Source organism: Phyllobates terribilis, unplaced genomic scaffold (genome assembly GCF_046119375.1).
Source record: "Phyllobates terribilis strain yellow unplaced genomic scaffold, ASM4611937v1 Scaffold_7__3_contigs__length_470593459, whole genome shotgun sequence".
Lineage (NCBI taxonomy): Eukaryota > Metazoa > Chordata > Amphibia > Anura > Dendrobatidae > Phyllobates > Phyllobates terribilis.
In genome coordinates this window covers 403,500,722-403,522,623 of record NW_027362767.1, presented here as the reverse complement: position 1 = coordinate 403,522,623, position 21,902 = coordinate 403,500,722, and the positions used below count along the sequence as shown (strand labels likewise).

Here is a 21,902-nt window from a genome sequence, read left to right as displayed (position 1 = left end):
GCGCGCGCTCCTTCCCGGCCACTGTGCTTAGGGCGCGCGCGCGCCCTCCCTCCCTCTTAAAGGGGCCGCGCGCGCCGTCCTAAGGAGTCCCCGGCCAATGGCCGGAGGACTTTACCATATATAAGGCACCTCCTCCAAAATGGAGGTTCCCGAGCAATGTTGTTGCACCGTTCTACTCTGCTTCAGCCCTCAGGTCCCTTGCCAGTTACCTGCCAGTTACCTGCCAGATTCCTGCCAGCTTGCTGTCCTAATCCTGCCTGATTTCCTGTTACCTGCCTGCCTGCCTGAGGTCCGACGGTCTGCCTTACAACTCCGGTCAGTCTGCCTAAGGACCAACTTGCCCGCTCACCTGGGAGCGCACATCACCTACCTGCCTGCTTGCCTGAGGTCCGACGGTCTGCCTTACAACTCCGGTCAGTCTGTCTATGGACCAGCTTGCCCGCTCACCTGGGAGCGCTTCTCCGCTACCTGCCTGCTTGCCTGCCCGGAGGCTCCGCTGTCACGTGCTGTGACCACCAGCTATTCCAGACTCTTGCCAGCTCACCTGGGAGCGCTTCTCCGCTACCTGCCTGCTTGCCAGCCCGGAGGCTCCGCTGTCACGTGCTGTGACCACCAGCTATTCCAGACTCTTGCCCGCTCACCTGGGAGCGCTTCTCCGCTACCTGCCTGCTTGCCTACCTGGAGGCTCCGCCGTCACGTGCTGTGACCACCTGCTATTCCAGAGACTCTCGCTTGCTCACCTGGGAGCACACATCCTCCATCTGCCTTGCTAGCCTACCTGGAGGTTCAGCCATCACAGGTCGTACCTACCCTTTACCTAGAGACTGCCCCGGTCACTTGCCGTGACCTCCAGCCCGTTCTTCCAGAGACTGCCCTGATCACTTGCCGTGACCTCCTGCCCGTACACCCAGAGACTGTCCCGGTCACCTGCTGTGACTACCTGCCTGGTCGCCACCCGCTCCCTTACAAGGACCGCTCCCTTGTATAGTAGCCCAGAGGTTCCGCCTCCCAGACCCATTACACTTCTCTTCCGAGCCCTGCCATGTGCCCAAACAGTAGATTTACCCCACATATGGGGTATCGGGGTATTCAGGAGAAATTGCACAACAAGTTTTGGGGTGCAATTTTTCCTGTTACCCTTGAAAATAATAAATTTGGGGCTAAATCTAAATTTTTGTGAAAAAAAAGTAAGATGTTCATTTTTTCCTTCCAGAATGCATTAATTCTTGTGAAGCATCTGAAGGGTAAATAAACTTCTTGAATGTAGTATTGAGTACTTTGAGGGGTGCAGTTTTTAGAGTGGTGTAACTTTTGGGTATTTTCTATCATATAGACCCCTAAAAGTCCCTTCAACTGTGATGTGGTCCCTAAAAAAATGGTTTTGTAAATTTTGTTGGAAAAACGAGAAATTGCTGGTCAACTTTTAAACCTTATAGTTCCCTAACAAAAAAAAATTATGTTTCAAAAATTGTGCTGATGTAAAGTAGACATGTGGGAAATGTTATTTAGTAACTATTTTTTGTGATGTAACGCTCTGATTTAAGGGCATAAAAATTAAAAGTTTGAAAATTGCAAAATTTTTAAAATTTTTGCCAAATTTCTGTTTTTCTCACAAATAAACGCAAGTGATATCAAAGAAATTTTACTACAATCATGAAGTACAATAAGTCAAGAAAAAAAACAATCTCAGAATCAGTGGGATCTGTTTAAGCGTTCCAGAGTTATTACCACATAAAGTGACACTGGTCAGTATTGTAAAAATTGGCCTGGTCATGACGGTGCAAACAGGTTTGAGGGGTTGAAGGGGTTAAGTATCAATTTTTTTTAGATCAGAGGTGGGACCCCTATCTACCAGACATTTATAGGACGTGCCATAAAAATCCCAGATGGGAATATTGGCACGAGAAAGAATCCTGGCAGGAAAACCCTTGAGTATTTTCTAGGATCAATCGCCAGGCGTACGACACATTGACTGTTTCTGTATCCATTCAGAAAATCTTCCTGACAATGGCATTCTTCCAACCCGTCTACCTAAGAAATGCTGAGGCATTTGGTCGTGTCGTAATCAATGATCATCAGGCCATGATTATGTCTGAAGACTCCGTATGTAAAAAGACAAAAAAAAAAATAAAAAAAATACGCTCCGGCGAGCGCATCCTCGCGGGGTTGTGAATGTTTTTTTTTTTTTTGCAGATCAGTTGCTATGGAAACCGGAGTGAAGTGCGAGCGACGTCTGTGTGTGTGATGGTGGTGGGGGGTCTGTTTGCACAGAAACACAGTCTGCATCCCGCAGAAGAGAGGATCCAAGGCTGCACGCTGTGTAAGATGACGGAAGGGGTGGGGAAAGGGACCCAAATATAGCACTGGCTTGGACATGCATATATAACGTAGCCGGGAGCGTTATAGGGGTTCATTATATTTTATATGGCGGTATACGGGTGGGGGAGATTGTATTTAAAGGCAGCAGACAAAGGATCCACCTGTCATCCTACTAGAGGAACTCAATGTATGAAAGAAGAACAGATGGCAGGGCACCGTTACACCAGACCGCAGGACCACAGACCTAATAGACCACGCTATACAGAACAGATACATCACCCTGACAAGAAGGTGACTCATGTACACTGCCACGACACATACTATGTACACGGCACGTGACCACCTCCTACGCTATACACACGGGCAGAGGACGTGTGTCAGATGGGGCATATTAATGCCTATACAGTCCATCATAAGGGTTCTAAGTCAGGGTCAAAAAATGAAGAAGGTTCATGAGTGTTCTGAGGAAATACTCAAAGTATCAACATGTTTGCGACAATGATTCCACTCATGATAAGGGGGAAGGGATCCTTCCACGTAGGTAGTAGTCGTAAATGAAAGAGTGGGATAAATGCAGATTTTGGAACAGTGGAGAATGACTTTCTATGAATGTCTGACATATAAACGGTATCTACTAAGGCGGATCTTGCACCTTTTCTCTTTTACAGCTGACCCTTCATCTTAAGGAGCTCTCGAGGTGCGGTGCACGGTTGGACTGGCCAGGGATTCAATTCAGGTATGAGGAGGGGGGTACTGGGAAGTATTAAGTTGGACATACACATGAGATAACTGTCGATTAAAAGGTTTTTTTATCTTTCCTGACTCCCCCATGTACAGGAATGTTCATTCATGTATTATCAATGGGGAGAGAGGAGAAAGCCACTGCCAAACTCCTCTGGCAGCAGCTTATCTCACCTGAAAACAAGGATCAGCCTTTGAAATGTCAACTGCCCGATCCTTCTCTCCCATGAGATCATATGTCAGGGAAGAGTCAGGAATCCCCACATATATCAGAGGTCAACAGATCCTGGCAAAATCGTCAATTTCAGATTGTTTTCATCTAATGTGTATGTGGGCCTTTGGTCCCAGCTCAAATAATGTAGAATGCCTTTAAAGAGGACCTGGTCCTAGCACAGATGATTTAACATGCTTTTAAAGAGGACCTGTCACCAGGTCATAAATTGCCAGACTTCATCTTATTTTATTCCTGCCGCTCCCCTGTGTATTCTGGATTATTTTTTTTTAAATCTGCCATACAGTTCCAGAAATGTTGCCCTATATTTAGTGCAGAGGTTTATGGTCTTTACATGGGGGCGTTGCTCATAGGGTAGTAATGCAGAGCAGCCTAAAGACACACCCCAGAGGATCCTGTGAGCCACGTTCCTTTGGCAAAGGCCATAAAATTTAGCACAGAATAGAAAGACCCATATGTCTTGGACCGTAAGATGGATTTACAAAACAAAAACAACTACTCAGGAGCAACGGAATAAATTAGAGCAAAAGCTGCCCACTTTTGACTGGTGATAGGTCCTCTTTAAGGACTTATCAGCTCTTCTGTCTGTTTTAGTAATTACTTGTATTCCCCATAAAATAACAAAACTGGAGCACATTTTTCATTTTTTTTTTAGAATTCTGCATTGGTTTTTTTCTTCCTCACAGCACTGTGCAATCAAATGGACAATTAAGCAGTATCGTTCCCATGATAAACAGTGACACGGTCAGCAACAATTAAATAATGTCAGATGCAACCCCCTCATAAGGGGAATGATAAGACCCAGTTGTTAATTTAGTTATATATTTCAGGTGGAATAACAGAGGGATGATACAACTCAGAATTCTAAGAAATGTTCTGACATTGTTGTTTTTCATGGGAAATCCAGACTTTTCATTAAAAAAGCCATGTCAGGAAAGCTGATAGGTCCTCAAACATGGACCATATTTTAAGGTTATTAAGAATATATCAATAACCGTTCTACATTTATTGCTGTTTTCCTATAATGTGACACGTGAAGCGCTCGTTTGTCTGGTTATTCATAGCGTCATTGATACGTCCATAGCGGAGATTGGAGCCTTTTGATTCCAATCTTCTTAAACTTTCCTTACACTTTAGATAGCTGTTCATCTCCATCCTCCATACAAACGCATGCTTGGCTCAACAGAGCTGGCACAGGTTCTTTTCAAGCTGCTACAGTGGGGAAAATAAGTATTTGATACACTGCCAATTTTGCAAGTTTTCCCACCTACAAAGAATGGAGAGGTCTGTAATTTTTATCGTAGGTCACTTCACCTGTGAGAGACAGAATCTAAAAAGAAAAACCAGAAAATCACATTGTATGATTTTTACATAATTAAATGGTATTTTATTGCATGAAATAAGTATTTGATCACCTACCAACCAGGAAGAATTCTGGCTCTCACAGACCTGTTAGTTTTTCTTTAAGAAGCCCTCCTACTCTGCACTCATTACCTGTATTAATTGCACCTCTTTGAACTCGTTACCTGTATAAAAGACACCTGTCCACACACTCAGTCAATCACACTCCAACTTCTCCACCATGGCCAAGACCAAAGAACTGTCTAAGGACACCAGGGACAAAATTGTAGACCTGCACAAGGCTGGGATGGGCTACAGGACAATAGGCAAGCAGCTTGTGAGAAGGTAACAACTGTTGGCATAATTATTAGAAAATGGAAGAAACACAAGATGATTGCATAGAGACCTAAACCTCGGTCTAGGTCTCTATGCAAGATCTCGCCTCAAGGGGTAAAGATGAGTCTGAGAAAGGTCATGAATCAGCCCAGAACTACATGGGAGGACCTGGTCAATGACCTGGAGAGAGCTGGGACCACAGTCTCAAACATTACAGTTAGTAACACACTGCACCGTCATGGATTAGAATCCTGCAGGGCACGCAAGGCCCCCCTGCTCACCCCAGCACATGTCCAGGCCTGTTTGAAGTTCGCCAATCACCATCTGGATGATCCAGAGGAGGCATGAGAGAAGGTCATGTGGTCAGATGAGACCAAAATACAACTTTTTGGTATCAACTCCACTCGACGTGTTTGGAGGAAGAAGGATGAGTACAACCCCAAGAGCACCGTTCCCACTGAGAAGCATGATGGGGAAAAAAATCATACTTTGGGGGTGCTTTTCTGCAAAGGGGACAGGACAACTGAACCTTAATGAAGGGAGGATTGATGGGGTCATGTATCACGAGATTTTGGCCAACAACCTCCTCCCCTCAGTTGAAAGTGGGTCGTGGCTGGGCCTTCCAGCACGACAATGACCCAAAACACACAGCCAGGGCAACTAAGGAGTGGCTCCATAAGAAGCATTTCAAGGTCCTGTAGTGGCCTAGCCAGTCTCCAGACCTGAACCCAATAGAAAATATTTGGAGGCAGTTGAAACTCAATTTTGCCCAGTGACAGCCCCGAAACCTGAAAGATCTGGAGAAGATCTATATGGAGGAGGGGGCCAAAATCCCTGCTGCAGTGTGTGCAAACCTGGTCAAGAACTACAGGAAACGTCTGACCTCTGTAACTGCAAACAAAGATTCCAGTACCAAATATTAAGTTCTGTTTTTCTATTGTATCAAATACCTACATATTTCATACAATAAAATGCAAATTCATTGTGTAAAAACCATACAAATTGATTTTATGGATTTTTTTTAAGATTCTGTCTCTCACAGTTGAAGTGTACCTACGCTAAAAATTACAGACCTCTCCATTCTCTGTAGGTGAGAAAACATGCAAAATCGGCAGTGTATCAAATACTTATTTTCCCCAATGTACATGGCACAAAAGGAAATCCAACATGGTCATGACCAATCCTTCTTTAACCTTCAACAGAGAGTGTCAGGACACCCTGTTACTCACTAGACTATATCAGCCAGTCCTTGTGAAATCATTGGGTTCAGTTGACATTCATCTAATAAATGTGAATACCCTAAAATCAATGAACAAAGTTAGTAGGACTTACAGAATGCAATCATTTTCAATGTATGAAACATTTCTTTATTTCATGTAGGTAACCACAAGACCTTAGACTGTGAAGACATGGGAATCTTGCAAGAGTCAGAGCTTTCTGAAAACACAATATCCAAATTAGAAGAGAAGCCACGTAAAACATCTACCGAAAGCAGCCAAAGTCCAAAAGCTGCTCAACCATCCTGCCTAAGAGGAGCTTTTGTTCGTATTTTTCTAAAGAAGACAGAACCAAACAATAAGATCAATAGGACAGAGGAGGACCCATCAAGCAGCCAAAATACAGAAGACCAGGAGGAAGTTAAAGGCAAAAAACGGAAAGTGACTGGTGGTATCTTTCGACTTCCATGCCTCCGAGCTGCAGAGAAAACAGGTAATAAAGACATTCAGGATAGGACAGAGGAGCAAAGCAATGACGGTGTTCAAGAAGAAGAACTGAAACCGTATTCTAAGGCGTCGTTTCTTCGTAAAATTAGATGCTATCGATTAATGCGGGAAAAGGATTCTACAGAAAAGGAGAAAGTGATAGAAATGACTCAACGTAAGCACGATAAGGAAAATGTCGACGTAAAACAGTGCAAGGAGAAGGTACTAGAACAAAGCGAAGAGGGTCTTCAAAATATTAAACATGTGGATGTGGTGGGAGAAAAAAGAAAAGATACAACAGAACAGGAAAGTCAATGTCAGGCAAAAAGTTTGGGAAAGGCAGATAATGATGTTCAAGAACAGGAACTTTCCCAAGTAGGGGAAGGGGAGAACAGCTTAAAAAAACAGGAATGTTTCACAGGAAAGTTAAGTGGACCAGGAAAAGAATCAGAAAAAAATAAAGGTCCTGGACAAGGTGCAGGGGAAATAGATAAAGACATAGCAGAACAGGAGAAAAGCTTAAAAAATCAGGAATGTTGTACAGGAAAGTTAAGTGGTCCTTCAGAAGAATCTGTGACAATAGAGGAACCTGCACAAGATTTAGGAGACAAGAGCAAAGATTTGGTAGAACAGAAAAACAACTTAAAAAAACAGGAATGCTGCAAAGAAACGTTAAGCAAACAAGGGGAAGATTCAGTGAAAATAGAAGAACATGCAGGGAACATGGACAAAAACCTAGAGGAACATGAGAACAGCTTAAAACAACAAGAATGTTGCATAGGAAAGTTAAGTGCAACAGAAGAATCTGTAAAAACAGAAGAACCTGCACAAGATCTAGGAGACATGAGCGAAGATTTGGCAGAACAGAAGAACAACTTAAAGAAACAGGAATGCTGCAAAGAAACACTAAGTAAACTAGGGGAGGAATCAGTGAAAATAGAAGAACCTGCAGGAAGTCTAGGAGGCATGGATGAAGACTTGGCAGAGCAGAAGTCTTGTGTAGAAACTCTTAAAGAGAAGGGCATCTTGCTGGAAGGTGGGTTGAGTCTTCAAGAAGACAAAAACGTGGCAGAACAGGAGAATCAAACAGAGAAAGTAGAAAAGATGTTAGATGGAGATGGAGTACAAGAGCACGAGAAAGGTGCGCTAGAGCAAAAGGGTTATGGAGTAAAGGTGGATGATTTAGATAAAGCTTTGTCAGATATTGTGAGCCAACCAAAGGAGGTGGGGAAGCAGGAAAAAGGAGAGGAGGTGGTCATGAAAATAGACTTACCCAAGGAAGACAGTCATAGTGTCATGATCACTGGCACTGAAGAATTAGCGTGTACCAAGGCAAATACATTTGCGTCACAACTAGAAAGTCATAGAGAAAACATAGGAAATCCTGAAAATAATATGTCAGCGCAACAACATGAGGAGGGAGACATAAAAGATGTAAGGAACATTTTTTCTGGGCAAGATGGTCAGATAGAGATGAAGGGATTAGAGCAAAAAGACATGACTGAGTGGGAGAGTCAAGGAGATAGAGCTGACCAAAGGGTAGAGAATGAAAATCATGGAGACAAGGAGAGCCATGATGAGGTAGCTAGCGACCAAGGGAACAAGTTGGTAGATCAGAAAAGTCAGGTGGAAAGGGCACTCAAGGACACTCCAACAGAAACATTGGAAGACTTTGAAGACAACACCGCAAAGGTCTCGGGGGTCTCCTTAGATGTTCAAGATGAGCAACATTATACAAGCAACATGTCTAATCAAGGACCATCCATGCTGAATCAAGAGTCTGTGACCTCAGAACCATGTCAAGATTCATCTACCAAGAAGACATTGGGTTCTGAAGACAATAAACAGTTTCTTGAATCCATCGGAAAGAAGACTGCGACCAACATCATTTCTTGTGCATCTTCTGAGGAAGCAAACATAAAAGTTCTGGGTTTAGTAAAGGAGGAGGTGCTAACACCAAAATATGCAATAGACCATACCTACCAGGAAGAACATATCCTCCATACATGCGTCAATGATAAAGATGATGGAATGGGATGTGAGAGCACCGATTTAGGAACCCTAAGAGTGGAGGTGAAGGACATGGTTGAATGGTTGGTACAGGAAGCCTCAGATAGGCTCTCCCATTATGCCGACGACTCGGAGGGCACTGGATAAAACGATCAACGGTGTTCTAGATATATCTTTTAAGCGGCACAGTGTTATTCTTCACTTTCCATAGAAGGCAAAAAGGCCCAGCGCACTTGTGTGTTTGAAGAAATAGCAGAAATAGTAGTTGTGGAGACATTTACCATTTTTAACTCAAGCATGTGTCTTAGAATTAACTTAAAAAAAAGCTTCTGAGACAGAAAAATCAGACATATTTACACTTCATCATTCGGGGAACATATGTCTATGAACGTACTAGAAGAATCACCAGGCATAATTACTCAGCGATGACTACCGCGAGTGTAGGGACATACTGCATGCTGCACTAGAGAGGTTAACGCAACCATGGACTCATGACATGTAGGAGTTAATTGCCACGCGTAGGAGCACGGCCGTACCATTATGGGATGACTGCAGATTTCACTGTACAGGATATTATATATAGGATTGACTATAGGATGAGTGCTGTATCACAATGCTGCATATCATAGCCATTTGATGTGACCAATCTCGGTGGTGCTGTCTCGAAGACCCTCACCAAAGCATTTCTTCCCCCCCTTTATGATAAACGTTGCTTCACTTCTTCATCAAATATATAAATGTATTTCTATTTTGCACCATTTTAGGACACTGCATAAAATATCACTGCATTAAATGTTTTTAAATGTGGACGTATCTCCTACGTGTGGTTATTATTGTGGCTTTTTCTGTGCTGTCTGCCATATTTTATGATGGCAATAGAAAGGACTGGCTCTGGGGGGTTCTAGTTATCATTAAAGGGGTTTTCTGACTTATTAAAAAAAATACTTGGGAGATTGCGGAAACTAATAAAAGGCACATTACTTACCTAATCTATCCATCACCTCTGATGCTTCCCACTGGCCAGTCCTGCAGCGACAACATCCCCGACATGAACACTGCAGCCTTAGCGGTACACTGTTAAGGCCACTGACTGGTTGCAGTGGTCATGTGAGTAGTTTATTGTGCTGGCCATGTGGCTTTGGCACTGGAGCAGAGGCAAAATTCTTAGATAAGTAATGTAACTTTCATTATTTTATGCAATTTCTTTTTACATCATGGTCCAATATTTTTGAAAATACTCTTTAAGGAGATCCAACTAAATCATACAAGTCATGTATTGGGGGAAAAAAATATTAATCGGGCTCCAGGCAGCATGGCCTGCCAAGTGTTATAGCCTGCTGTTTGTGCCTACTTGTCCTGCTCATTTCCGTAAGAAGAAGTTATTACCTATCCATGGCGGAGGGGTCCTCTAGGATCATCATCTCTTGGCCAAAGAAGTACAAAGAGCACCTCTCTCTATGGAGGACCCATCTTGCCCTGTGTTACATGGACATCTCGCTGATTTGAATAACCAATGTGTAATGTTTGATTTCCCCTGTGTTGGCTCTGTAGGAACATTGAATAGTTGTCAAGTTTTCCCTCAGAAAACAGTTGATCACTGGGGTCCCAGCTGGACACTTTTTTATCTACTTACAGTCAGGAGACCCTTCATATAAGTGGGGATTGTCCAGAGTGGAGAACAGGGCTGGAGCCAGCACCCAACAATCCCAGAAGGTGCCACTGTGCCCAGGAGGCCACGCGGCTTTAGGTGAACTACATACATAGAGCTGTGTTCTACATAGTTGTGAATCCAACCTATGAGACCCCCACTGATGACCAGAATGTGGCACTTTTGTCTCCCATCTGAATGGAGCTACAGTGCTTATGATTAACCACTCACCTCCTTCTCTCTGGGACTGCCGGATGAAAGCCGAGCACAACGCTCGGGTGTCTTGTAAAGAATGAATCGAAGGGTAGTCAAACATACACACTGTCTGGCCATTGGTTGGGATCTCAGCAGTTGGACATCCAAACAACTACCTATACTGTGCATAGATAACTTGTTCCCACCGGAAACCCTTTAGAGTGGACCTTTCACCGGATAATTTAATTTAAACCTTGTACCTCATCCAATTGCCGCCGCTCCACTGATTCTGGAACAGTTTTTCTTTTTCTTCTGTGCTTCCTTCATTCCAAAGTTATGTCCCCCGGTAATAAAGGTGAAAATGTCCTCTTCAACCACCTGGGTGTGTACCACAGAACTCCTCTGTGGGAGTAGCCATGTCTTGATTGGCCAGCCTCAGAGGAGAAAAAGACAAAGCCCACAATGAGCTTTATGTGGTACATGTAGGAAAAATGTAGAAATCCAGCAACGGGGTCCTTTAAATAACATCTCTATTGAAGATCCATAATAATCCAATGTGGAATAGTATACGTGCTTCTGACACAATGTCCTTAATCATTGTATACCAATTACCATACCATTGTATGCAATGATTAAAGACGTTGTGTCTGAAACGCGTTTGCTATTCCATAATGGATTTTTAATGGATCTTTAATAATGATGTTATTGTAAGGACCCCTTTGCTGGATGTCACGCCGGCATCTCGCACACCTTCTCAGCGCCACCCTACTCACTGCGGTCACCGCTCTGCTTCTCCAAGATCAGACCATCTCCCCAGCTCTGCTCTTAGAGAGTCTCCACCTGGCTTTAGGGTGGCACGGCCAGATCCTGCAGGAATTTAACCCTGCTGTGTCATGCACGGTTTGTCTTCCCAGCCTATCCCTAGGCAACAGGGGGTTTATTAGGCAGCCTCTCCCATCACTCCTTGCCTGATCATTGGTTCCCAGTTGCTTGTCTCTGAATCCTGAGGGAGCATGTTCGTTCTGTCTCTCCTGATATTGACGCGGCTCGTAAACCCGCCCTGTCTGACTTCTCCGCTACTGACCTCAGTTTTGTACTCTGATCCTGTACTGCCTGCCTGTCACACAAGGTGAGGGAAAGAGTAAGTGCACAATGATGGGAAGAGGGGGAAGAAGCCCAAACACTAGGGATAGGGGGAGTGGAGACCCCTAGGCAGATCTGATAACACCCTGTCTCCTCTAACGTCCCTAAATAGGTTCCGCACCTATCGTCGAGCAGGAAACTTAATCCCTGACTGTCCCTAGCGATAGGCAATAGATAGGGAGAGGGCGGGGTGAGCACTAGTCAGCCCCCACTGTAACTAAAGACAAAAAGGTAAACAGACAAAGGAATACACTTAGCTTGAGAAGACACCAGAGAGATCCAACTATTCTCCAAGGGAACTCCAAGAAGCCACTAGCCGACTGCTAGTACTTCAAGCCTGGACAGAGGAAAATAGAGCTATCACCGGCGACTCTCTGGAGAGACTGAGGGTATTTAAACATCCAGCAAGGGTGTGTCAATTAGCAGCAGAAGGTGACAGTAACTGCTAGGTCCTAGAGAGAGCAGGATATCACTGTACTGTAGAGATGCAAAGATCAAGAAGGTGCCTGCAGAGCCAAGTGCAATGACCTTCTATAGCAGGATCCAGAATTATTATTATTTATTACTATAGCGCCATTTATTGCATGGCGCTTCACATGTGAAAGGGATGTACATAGCACAAACAATTACAATAAATTTTGAACAATACAAGTCGGCGACTGGTACAGGAGGAGTGAGGAGGGCTCACAATCTACAGGATAGGTGAGGATACAGTATGTGCGGGCAGAGCTGGTCGTGCAGCGGTATGGTGGAGCGAGGGTTACTGCAGGTTGTAGGCTTATTGGAAGAGATGGGTCTTCAGGTTCCTTTTGAAGGATTCCTCAGTAGGCGAGAGTCTGATATGTTGGGTTAGAGAGTTCCAGAGTAAGGGGGATGCACGGGAGAAATCTTATATGCGATTGTGGGAAGAGGAGATAAGAGGGGAGTAGAATGACTGTCCATCGCACCTGACACATCCGTGACACTGCCCTGACACCGGATTGTCTGATCACATCTTTATCTTCGCCCTCCTGTACCTCATACCTGTGTCTAGGACCGTCAGACCCTTGTCTGGGACACGGCTATTGCCCTGGGGTGGTACCTGGTGACTACCTGCGGCCAAGCCTATCCTCACCACCAGAGGCTCTAGTGAATACCAGGTAGTCACTTAGTCACACCCCTCCAGGGTAAGCCCGGCCCGTGGCGCAGTGGGTCAACACCCACCAGCATTACACTGAATTTCTACATTCTTCCTACCTGTGAACTTGTCATACTACAAGGCTTTTTCCGCGCATCAGGAATCCTTTTTCCGCAAGTGTGCTGATTTTCTCTTTTATTACTACCAGTTGGTTGAAGGGGAAATTTGCAGTTTTATTTCCATGGGGCATAACTTTAGAACAGAGGGGCATAGAAGAAAAAACAAAACTTTTATGGAATCAGTGGATCAGTAGGAGTAAAATGAGGTACTGAGATAAAATGTAAAAATCCACTGAAAGTTCCACTTTTATGTAACCCTAGTGTCCTTCTTGACTATGCAATCACTGCCTATTAGGGTCCGTACAATATCTACATAACCAAGACCTCTGGCAGTTCTGCTGAAGGGAAGATTAGAAATGAGAGTAAACTTTTGACCATAAGTGTAGAGAATGAAGAAACCCCCCACATGCACTACATCCAACATGTTTCAAACAAATATATTATCTACATATTGAAAGCTGGAGCAGATGGCCACCACACGTGCACTGGCTTTTAGTGTCTGACAAGACATAGTACAATAGTATTGGCTAGAGAGGAAGTGGTGGGTGAGGGGGGAAGCAGATGGGACGCATACCGATCACACCATTGATGATCATCCCTTACATGAGCAGTTTTGCCTAATTTCATGCCACCAATGTTATTCTCATTGCTCCTCTGTATTAGGAATGGTTTATAGCCATGACCATTCTGACACTGGTTTAAAAAAAAAGACAAGCATCCCTAACTTCAGTAAGGGGGCTCTCCACCAGGGCCGAATCCTTGGGCAACACTCAGTGGGATTCTCTTTGCTTTCAATTTTTCATCCTCACTTTTCAAAAACTTTTTTTGGGGTCAATACAAGCTGTAGTTTTCATTGTTACCATTTTGGGGTCCATGTGACTCACTGATCTCTTTTTTCTATTTTTTTAAGGAGGCGAAGTTGGCAAATTTAAAAAAATATATTTTTTATTGTTTTTATTTTATTTTTTACATCTTTTATTTTCCCCAATTAGAGGACTTAAACACCTGCGATTGCTTGTACAATACCATACTATATTGTAATATTGCATTGGTTATAAAATGTTCATAGGTGTACAAACAAGGCAAACAACGGGGCCTCCAGCATTGCCTGCCATGACAATGCCATCAGCACCCCATTTCAAACCTCTAACACCTTTTTCAGGCGGATTCAGTCTGGAACCCACCTGAAAAAGCACTAAAAAAAACACCAAAAAGATTAAGCGATCCAATCTTACCTGTGCTGCTAGATGTGAGGATGTTGTCACACGTCCGTCCAGACATTCCGTTATAGGAACAGACAAACAGATAAGTGTTCCGTTGCGTCAGTTATATAAACGGAAGCAGAGGTTTTGCATTCCGGAATTTTTTTTATCTGTTCTAAAAAATTAACACCAAGCAGAATATTCCATGTTGCCTCTCTTCTTCCATTTATATAACTGACACCACAGATCACTTATTCCACTTTTCTCTTCATATTAAGGACATGTAAGGCATGGACACGTAACCTGGAGTCCCTGCTGGGAGGAGGAAGAGGAAACATGCAACATGCTCACCACCATGGCTGGTCAGTGCCGTCTCCTGCTTCGGCTTCCAGGGCCAACGCACGTCGCGCAGGTCTTCCGGCAACACGCTTAGGGCTCACGCACTCCTTGATTCTTAATGGGTCAGCGCGTACTCTGGAAGTGTACCCCACCTATAGCTGGGAGGCATTAGGTATTTAAGGCACCCTCCTCTGTAGGGAGGTGCCTGAGCAACTTCAGTGCTTAGTGTGTGTCTTCAATCTACTAGTTCATTGTCAGGTCCCTGTTCCTGAACCCATTCTGTGACCCTGCATCAGAACCAGTCCAGTGATCCTGAGCCGGTCCCATCAGAAACCAGTTATTCTGTCCGAACCTGAATCCGTTCTACCTGAACCAGCCATTCTGTCCGAACCTAAACCCGTTCTGTCTGAATCATCACCAGTATACATACTGCCAATGATCGTGATCATGTCCTGCCTGACACTCTGAGTCCGTACCTGCGTCCTTTACCCCTGGGTTCAGCTGCTGCAGTACCGGAGACTGCCCTGGAGTGGTACCTGACGGCTACCTGCAGCTCAAGCCTAACCTCATCATGAGAGGCTCTAGTGAAGAACCAGGTAGTCGCTTAGTCACGCTCCTCCCTGGCCCGTGGAGCAGTGGGCCCACACCCACCAGCCCGACAGGACATATGATCATAGCCTTATAAGCATGTGCAGAAAATGAAAATATAAGCTGTAATCCATGCCTTCCTTCGTAATAGCCACATCCCATTCTCGTGCTCAATACTTCTCCCGTGCTGCTCCTTTTCTGTGGATTGCTTTCTCCATAAGAGCTTTAGGAGGGCTGTGAATATCCTACCCCTACCATAAAATCTGATACCACTTTTCCTTGCTTTTCCGTACTGTACCTGTCTTCACTTATAATATGTCCACCCATACAGTTACGTTGGGGTCACATCGGCATTAATTCTGGTCTTACATTCCATCATAGTAAAAGGAAGCAGAAAATACACAGCGCCAGATCGGTTACAAGCCGGACACTAATGGTGCCCACTGGACCCTAATGTTTTATTATGGGCTCCGTCATGGCGCCACCGTACCGGGGGGTGTAACCATAGTGGGTGCAGGGGCTGCAGTTGCCCCCAGGTCCAGGAGTCTAAAGAGGCCTAAAAGAATATTATTGAAGACCCCTGATAATTGGGGGTCCTGTTGGTAGATTTTGCATTGAAGCCCACCAATTTAAGCCATATTAATTATAAACTGCTGTGGAATATGTTGGCGCTATATAAATACAATTATTATTAAAAATTATTATTAGGCATTATTTTTTTCCCCAAAATATGATTTTTGTGATGGAGACACTACATTTTCAATAGTACACCATTAACCTATTGACTATCCTAATATCCCTATAACATTTTATAAAGAATTATCATTATGACCCCCTCTGCCATAATTATTGGTAAGTGCACATATATATATGGCATCGGGAGTGTTTTTTTCCCAGATCCAAATCTATAAAACTAAAGATGGGTGAATAAAATGCATTGACAATTAGACAAGTAATGACTGTGATTTCAGCTCTGGAGGGAACCCCCACCAAAAAAAAAAAAAAAAAAAAAAAAAAAAAAAAAAAAAAAGTACTGATCAAATAAAGAAAAAAAAAGGGAGCACGCATGCGCACACGCGCTAATAAAGCTTTCTTTTTTGAATGGACATTGTGCCGGTGAGATAGTAGGCTTGAAGGTATCACTGCGCCTGCGCGTTACGCTAACTGAACCAGGGCGAGGGCATTGGGCATGCGCAGACGGCAGTCTACAGCAGTGTGATGGCAGTGCGTCGGGTGGGCGGGATATTGCGCATGCGCGGCTGCTTTCGGTGTGGTTCTGCTGCCCGCCGCCCTTCCGATTCCGGATCAGGAGCCGGGACTGCTGAGAGCTGCTGCAGCTGTGACACCGGGGGCAATGTACGTGCTCGGTTCTGTAGGTAACAGGCTGTGGGGGAAGGGTTTAGGGCAAGTGGTGGGTTTGTGCTGCAGGGCTGTCACATCACAGCTGTGCTCTGGGACTATGGGGGGCTTCTTTTTATTAATAATTGGCCATTGTTGGGGATGTGCATGTGTCACAATGGATGATGGGGGGGTATTCCTCCCTTGGATTATGGAGAACCTTTAACTTTTAGGTCTCTGCACCCCTTTATATTGTGACCTGGGAGGGAGGATGTCAGCACTGAGCCAGGGATGGGGGGCACTCCTTTATTAAAGGGGTTGTCCAGTCCATCTCAGGAAAAGTTCTGCAACTTTCTAATATGCATTGCGTCCCATTTCTTTCACCTTTTCACACTCTCTGCTTGCTGTCAGTGAATGCAAACAAAATGTCTCCATAACCCTAAACGGAAGGTTTGCAGAAATTGTATCCAGGATAAAAAGTCCAATGTTTGCTTAAAGGGGTTGTCTGTGAGTGTGAACTACTACTTAACCTGTTTGGTCCCTTGTAGGCATTCTCTGGTGGTCTCGGCAGGGTTTTTGCAGCAGTGACAGCCATATGATTGGCACCTATTTTTTTTTTCTTTTCTTTTTTTGCAGTTTTCCTGCTGGGATAATTTTTATGTTTTTAAACCCCTTTAAGTGTATGCTTTCACAAGGAGGTTTTTTTTTCCCGTCTAGGATTGTAGAAATTATTACACTGGCTGCAAAGCGGATGAAATTTAAAAAAAAATCTGCATGTACGTCCTGACTTATTTTATATCCATATCCTGTGGCTTTTTCAAGCAGGTGATCATGGGAGAGGCTTGAAATAATATACTGCCTCAATGCTAAAAAACAAAAACAAGTGTCCCAGGCTCCTGTATCCTGTACAAGTCTGTCCTGACGTCACTAGTGCCCCACCCCCACGAGTATCACTTCTATAGGAAATCTCGCCAGGGATTTCCTGCTCCTTCTCGCTACGGCATATTACACTATGTATCTTACTAGCCTGTGATGCAGATTAATTTTAGTAGTGTCCCAACTTTATCCAACACCTCCTCCTCCTTTTAATAACTTTCTCTAAGGGATCGTTCACATTGAGGTTTTTTTATGCTTTAATTTATGGACCAGAAACTCTCCATTGAAAACTAGTGTTTTTTATTTTTGGAGAGTTTCTGCTCCAAAACCTCAATGTGAACACACCCTACATCTACCAGCCTCTATAAAATAAATTTGAGCTGGCTCCAAATCACTCAATTCCTTGCCGTGGTGCCAGCATAGAGACCCTTCATTTGCAGTTGGCGTGCACCTTCCCTCGGCGCCCTGCTCTGGTTGTGGACCATTTCTGCATGGAGCCGGAGAGGTTTGACCGGTAGTAGTGTTGGGTCCCTTGTACTTTTTCTGTGCAGAGAATGAGCGATTTGCTTGTCTGCCTGCATTGTGCCTCCATTAGTAATGTCTCCTCTGACCTTTGCTTACACTGAATCTATTGTGTGTGTGCTCGTTCCCACTACATTTTGTTCCACGCGTTGTTTTTGGGTGGCACCGCTTACACACAGCTTACATGTTTTACTGTCCCATTTACAATGTGATTTCTGACTCTTATGGCACTTGTACTTCTACACTGGGATGGTTTATCTTTCTACGTGCACTGACTGGGGTGGGCTCTGGAGAAGAAGCCGAGTTGGACAGGGGATAGTTGATATATTCCTGATCCCATTTTACATCATAGCTTAGGAGACTTGCCGTTTGAGGCATTTTTGGACTCTGGATTACACCTCCGGATGTGACTGTAATTAAGTCTAAGGTTTATCGGGAATGCATGCAAGACTGCGATCACATCACATATGCCCAAAGCCGAAGTACTCTCTTAGCTTATTTATAAGTTTACATTAACAGTACAGAGGCCCAAAAGTGTTGGGGGTTTTATTTTGCCTTCATTTTGCCAGTAGTGTGCGGCGGTATCGGATGCTGAGAACACCCCCCCCCCCCCCTAACTGGGCAGCGGCCGGGCATTCTCTATGGGACTGCTGGAAAAGCTGAGCACGGTACTCTGTTATCTCCAACAGTCCCATAGAGAATGGATGGAGTGGTGGTGCTAAGATTCGGCCAGAGCTCTATTAGGACCGGACTCCGCAGAGCCCCATTCTCAGGATCGGTTGGCCGCCCCACTCCACCGATCAGCCACCTGTATAGTATATACATCTGTATAGGTGATAACTTCTAAAGATGGGAATAACCCTTTAACCAAGAAAAAATAAGAGTTGATGGGGTATTCTTTCTACAAAAAAATGATGGCATATCACTAGGAGAGGTGATAGGTGTCAGAAATCTGGAACCCCTACCGATCCTGGAAATGATGGGGCCACATCTCTCGTCTGACACGATGTCCTCTTCTAGCGTTTCCCTGTACAGCAGTGATCGTGGCCACCCGGCTCGGAGGAAAACGCAGCTGGCCCTTTTTTAATTTTGAGCTTTGTAGTGGGGGAAGTAACTCTACACTGGAGCCACAACCCCTTCTGTCCCAGGATCCATTGGGGTCTCATAGGTCGATCATGAACTGACGGCATATTGTCGCGTTAATTTATAAGGTTGGAATATCCATTATATGACAGAACAGGTTGATTTTCTTTTTTCTTCTTGATCTGATATTTTTCTACTTTCTTGCTATTCATGTTCTTTTTTTTCTCCTCTCTCTAGCCCAGCTGTATGGACTCTAAGCCTCCATCATGGGGCATATGCTATCCAGGGTGTTTGGGAACAAAGAGATGCGGATATTGATGTTGGGCCTAGACGCCGCCGGGAAGACTACCATCTTGTACAAGCTGAAGCTGGGCCAGTCCGTTACGACCATTCCCACGGTCGGCTTCAACGTGGAGACGGTTACCTATAAGAATGTTAAGTTCAACGTATGGGACGTTGGCGGCCAGGACAAGATCCGTCCTCTCTGGCGGCACTATTACACAGGCACGCAGGGCCTCATATTTGTGGTAGACTGTGCTGACCGAGATCGCATCGATGAGGCCAGGCAAGAACTCCACCGCATCATTAACGACCGTGAAATGAGGGATGCCATCATTCTGATTTTCGCCAATAAACAGGACCTGGTGGATGCAATGAAGCCTCACGAAATCCAGGAAAAGCTGGGACTAACCCGCATCAGGGACAGGAACTGGTACGTCCAGCCGTCTTGTGCCAACACTGGAGAGGGACTGTACGAGGGTCTCATGTGGCTAACGTCAAACTACAAATCTTAAATTCGTCTTTTTATGGTGATTACTTTTTTTTTTTTTTTTTTTATGGGTTTAGTAGAGGATCTTTGAAGGAGTAAATCCTCATCAACCAAATCTGGGGGAACCATTTTGTTATGTAATGAAAGTTAAAGGGAGTTTTTTTATTTTCTTTTGGAGTTGCAGGGCTGTACAAAGGACTCTGACGGCCCCCTGCGATATCTGCCTTAATAAGTAGTGTGAAGCGATTAACACAAGTCGAGCGGTCGCTCTTCCTTCAGACCTCAGCAACCAACGCTCTTGTCTGTCTCCCTAATATTAACACACAAAAAAAAGGGCTGGTTACCTCTTGCTTGGCAGCAAAAATCACCACAGCCCCGATATTAAAATATGGTTTCCGATAAAGGCAGCAAAGTCTGTGCAGGGTGAATGTCTCAGTGTTACATTACCGCAGGTGCAGTAACCTCCTAACATGTCGTTTCTCTTTCCAGACTGGTGCCTGTACATTAAATCACTTGATTGTGTTGGTCATCTCTTAAAGGGACTGTCCACCCTCAGTCCATACGCCTTTCTCTGGACATATGGATGCCGTAGCAGGTGTCGTCTCCCCCCCCCAGTACACAGCGCCATTCTGACGACCCATTCCTTCTATGCATTTTGTGGGTGACCATTCCTTCAAATGGCCGGCTCGTAAGCATCATTCTGTATATCCATACATTATTATCCAACATACAATCGATCTGACCATCATTCCGTTTTGTCTTTGGGGGCCAGAACTAAAGTTTGGCATCGCATAAGCCAGTGTTTTGTTTTTTTTGTTGTTTCTTAATGCTTTCCAGAACATATTTTTATGCTTGTCCCTATTTTGGGTCTTTTGACGATGACCATTTTTGACTTGTCTCGTAAATGTTACCTTTGCGTTTACACGTTACACATCATGTGGTCCGCTATAGAATAGTTTTTGTTTTTTTTCCCCCCTGGAATAGGATAAAACTTTACACTGACACCCAAAATAAAAAAAAAATAAAAATAATAAAAAAAAAAGTTTGTACACTAAGCCTCGGAATTTCTCGTCACTTTTGGCACTGGCCCTTCCCTCTCCTGAGACTAAATAATGGAGTCTGACATGGTTGCACTTAACTGTACGGACAAGGTCCTTTGTCCTGTAATGGTGTTAATAGCGGTTTAGCCATGTCCCCCTATGTATTGTTATAATGCAGTGTTCATCGTTGATTATGAGGCCAACATACACATTTTCTTTATTTTGACCGGCTCAGTCTTCCAGCCCCTCCATGGGCAATAGTGTCCGACATTCGCCCTCCTGCCTGCTGACACATTGGGGAGGCGACCCCTCCCTCCTGACATACAGTGCTGAGCTATGCAGCCTCCCTCTTTCTTTCTGCTCTCCTGTCCGGTGCACTAATGCTGTTTCTGTTCCAAAATGTTCGATTTCAGTAGGACCTTGTTCCATGTTGTACTGCTTAATTCTTATTCAACTGATCAATAAAAGCTCAATAATGCATCCAAACTCAGGCTCCATGTGTCGGCACTGTGCATTTGTTGTGGGAGAAAGGGAACATGTCTGTCCTCCGCTATAGAATTGTGTGCACACTTGCCCGTAGCAGCCGGTGCAGTTTTTCGGTTGGGTTTGTGCAGTGTGTTGTCATTGTATGTTGCTGTGTGATTTGTGCAGGGTGGCCAGGTACCAAGCAGCTATTGCAGGTAGGTCTAGAAGTCGCTCATTCTCATTTTTTACAAAATTTCCTTTTTTTTTCAAAATAGTTGTATGAGGGTCAGAAGAGAAGCCAAATTTATCGCAGTGGCTATTGCTGGATGATAAATTTGGCGCCCCTATAGACACTTTTTGCACCAACTATTGGTTGGCTTGGGTAACACCAAAATTCTTTTCCGCTAAGCCGTGCCGTGCTCACTCATCACTTGAGAGGCAAAAGACGTGGCTAAAATTCATAAATATATGCGGATTGTCAAAGTTCCTTTCGTTATGAAGGCTGTAAGCTCGAGAGGACCCAAAAATTATAAGATGTTATATCTAGATTTATCCTTCTTTTTGCTTTGTCAGACTAATAGAAAGAAAATACAAGTGAAGCCTGGCTAAAACACAACTGGTAAGATTTGTGCAACTGTCTGAAACTCCTTGTTGCCCATAGCAACCAGTCACAGCTCTGCCAACATTCCATATTCCGGGTTTGAAAATTTGAAGCGGTTACTGGTTGCTATGGGCAACAAAAACAGGTATTGACATGTGCTCCAATAGGCCTTAGG

At 44.3% G+C, this 21,902-nt stretch overlaps 2 protein-coding genes across 4 annotated transcripts; both read left to right on the top strand.

Annotated features, from left to right (window-relative positions):
• Positions 1-2,190: 2,190 nt before the first annotated feature.
• Positions 2,191-9,489, top strand: LOC141155040 (uncharacterized). 2 transcript variants are annotated; one of them, XM_073641657.1, is made up of 3 exons: positions 2,191-2,320; positions 2,988-3,055; positions 6,350-9,489. In XM_073641657.1, exon 3 carries the CDS (start codon positions 6,379-6,381, stop codon positions 8,827-8,829), a length of 2,451 nt encoding a protein of 816 aa, XP_073497758.1. In that variant the 5' UTR covers positions 2,191-2,320; positions 2,988-3,055; positions 6,350-6,378; the 3' UTR covers positions 8,830-9,489. The 2 variants fall into 2 exon arrangements, with proteins under 2 accessions (XP_073497758.1, XP_073497759.1); XM_073641658.1 differs by lacking the exon at positions 2,191-2,320 and adding an exon at positions 2,366-2,610.
• A 6,748-nt stretch (positions 9,490-16,237) lies between these two features.
• LOC141155048 (ADP-ribosylation factor 6-like) lies at positions 16,238-21,147 on the top strand. Of its 2 annotated transcripts, none has more exons than XM_073641669.1 (2): positions 16,238-16,389; positions 19,090-21,147. In XM_073641669.1, exon 2 carries the CDS (start codon positions 19,119-19,121, stop codon positions 19,644-19,646), a length of 528 nt encoding a protein of 175 aa, XP_073497770.1. In that variant the 5' UTR covers positions 16,238-16,389; positions 19,090-19,118; the 3' UTR covers positions 19,647-21,147. The 2 variants fall into 2 exon arrangements, with proteins under 2 accessions (XP_073497770.1, XP_073497771.1); XM_073641670.1 differs by having other exon boundaries at positions 16,251-16,405.
• The last annotated feature ends 755 nt before the right edge of the window (positions 21,148-21,902 follow it).

Excerpts from the sequence above, each read along its gene's own strand:
- LOC141155040 (XM_073641657.1), top strand. The coding sequence starts at position 6,379 with ATGGGAATCTTGCAAGAGTCAGAGCTTTCTGAAAACACAATATCCAAA.
- LOC141155048 (XM_073641669.1), top strand. The coding sequence starts at position 19,119 with ATGGGGCATATGCTATCCAGGGTGTTTGGGAACAAAGAGATGCGGATA.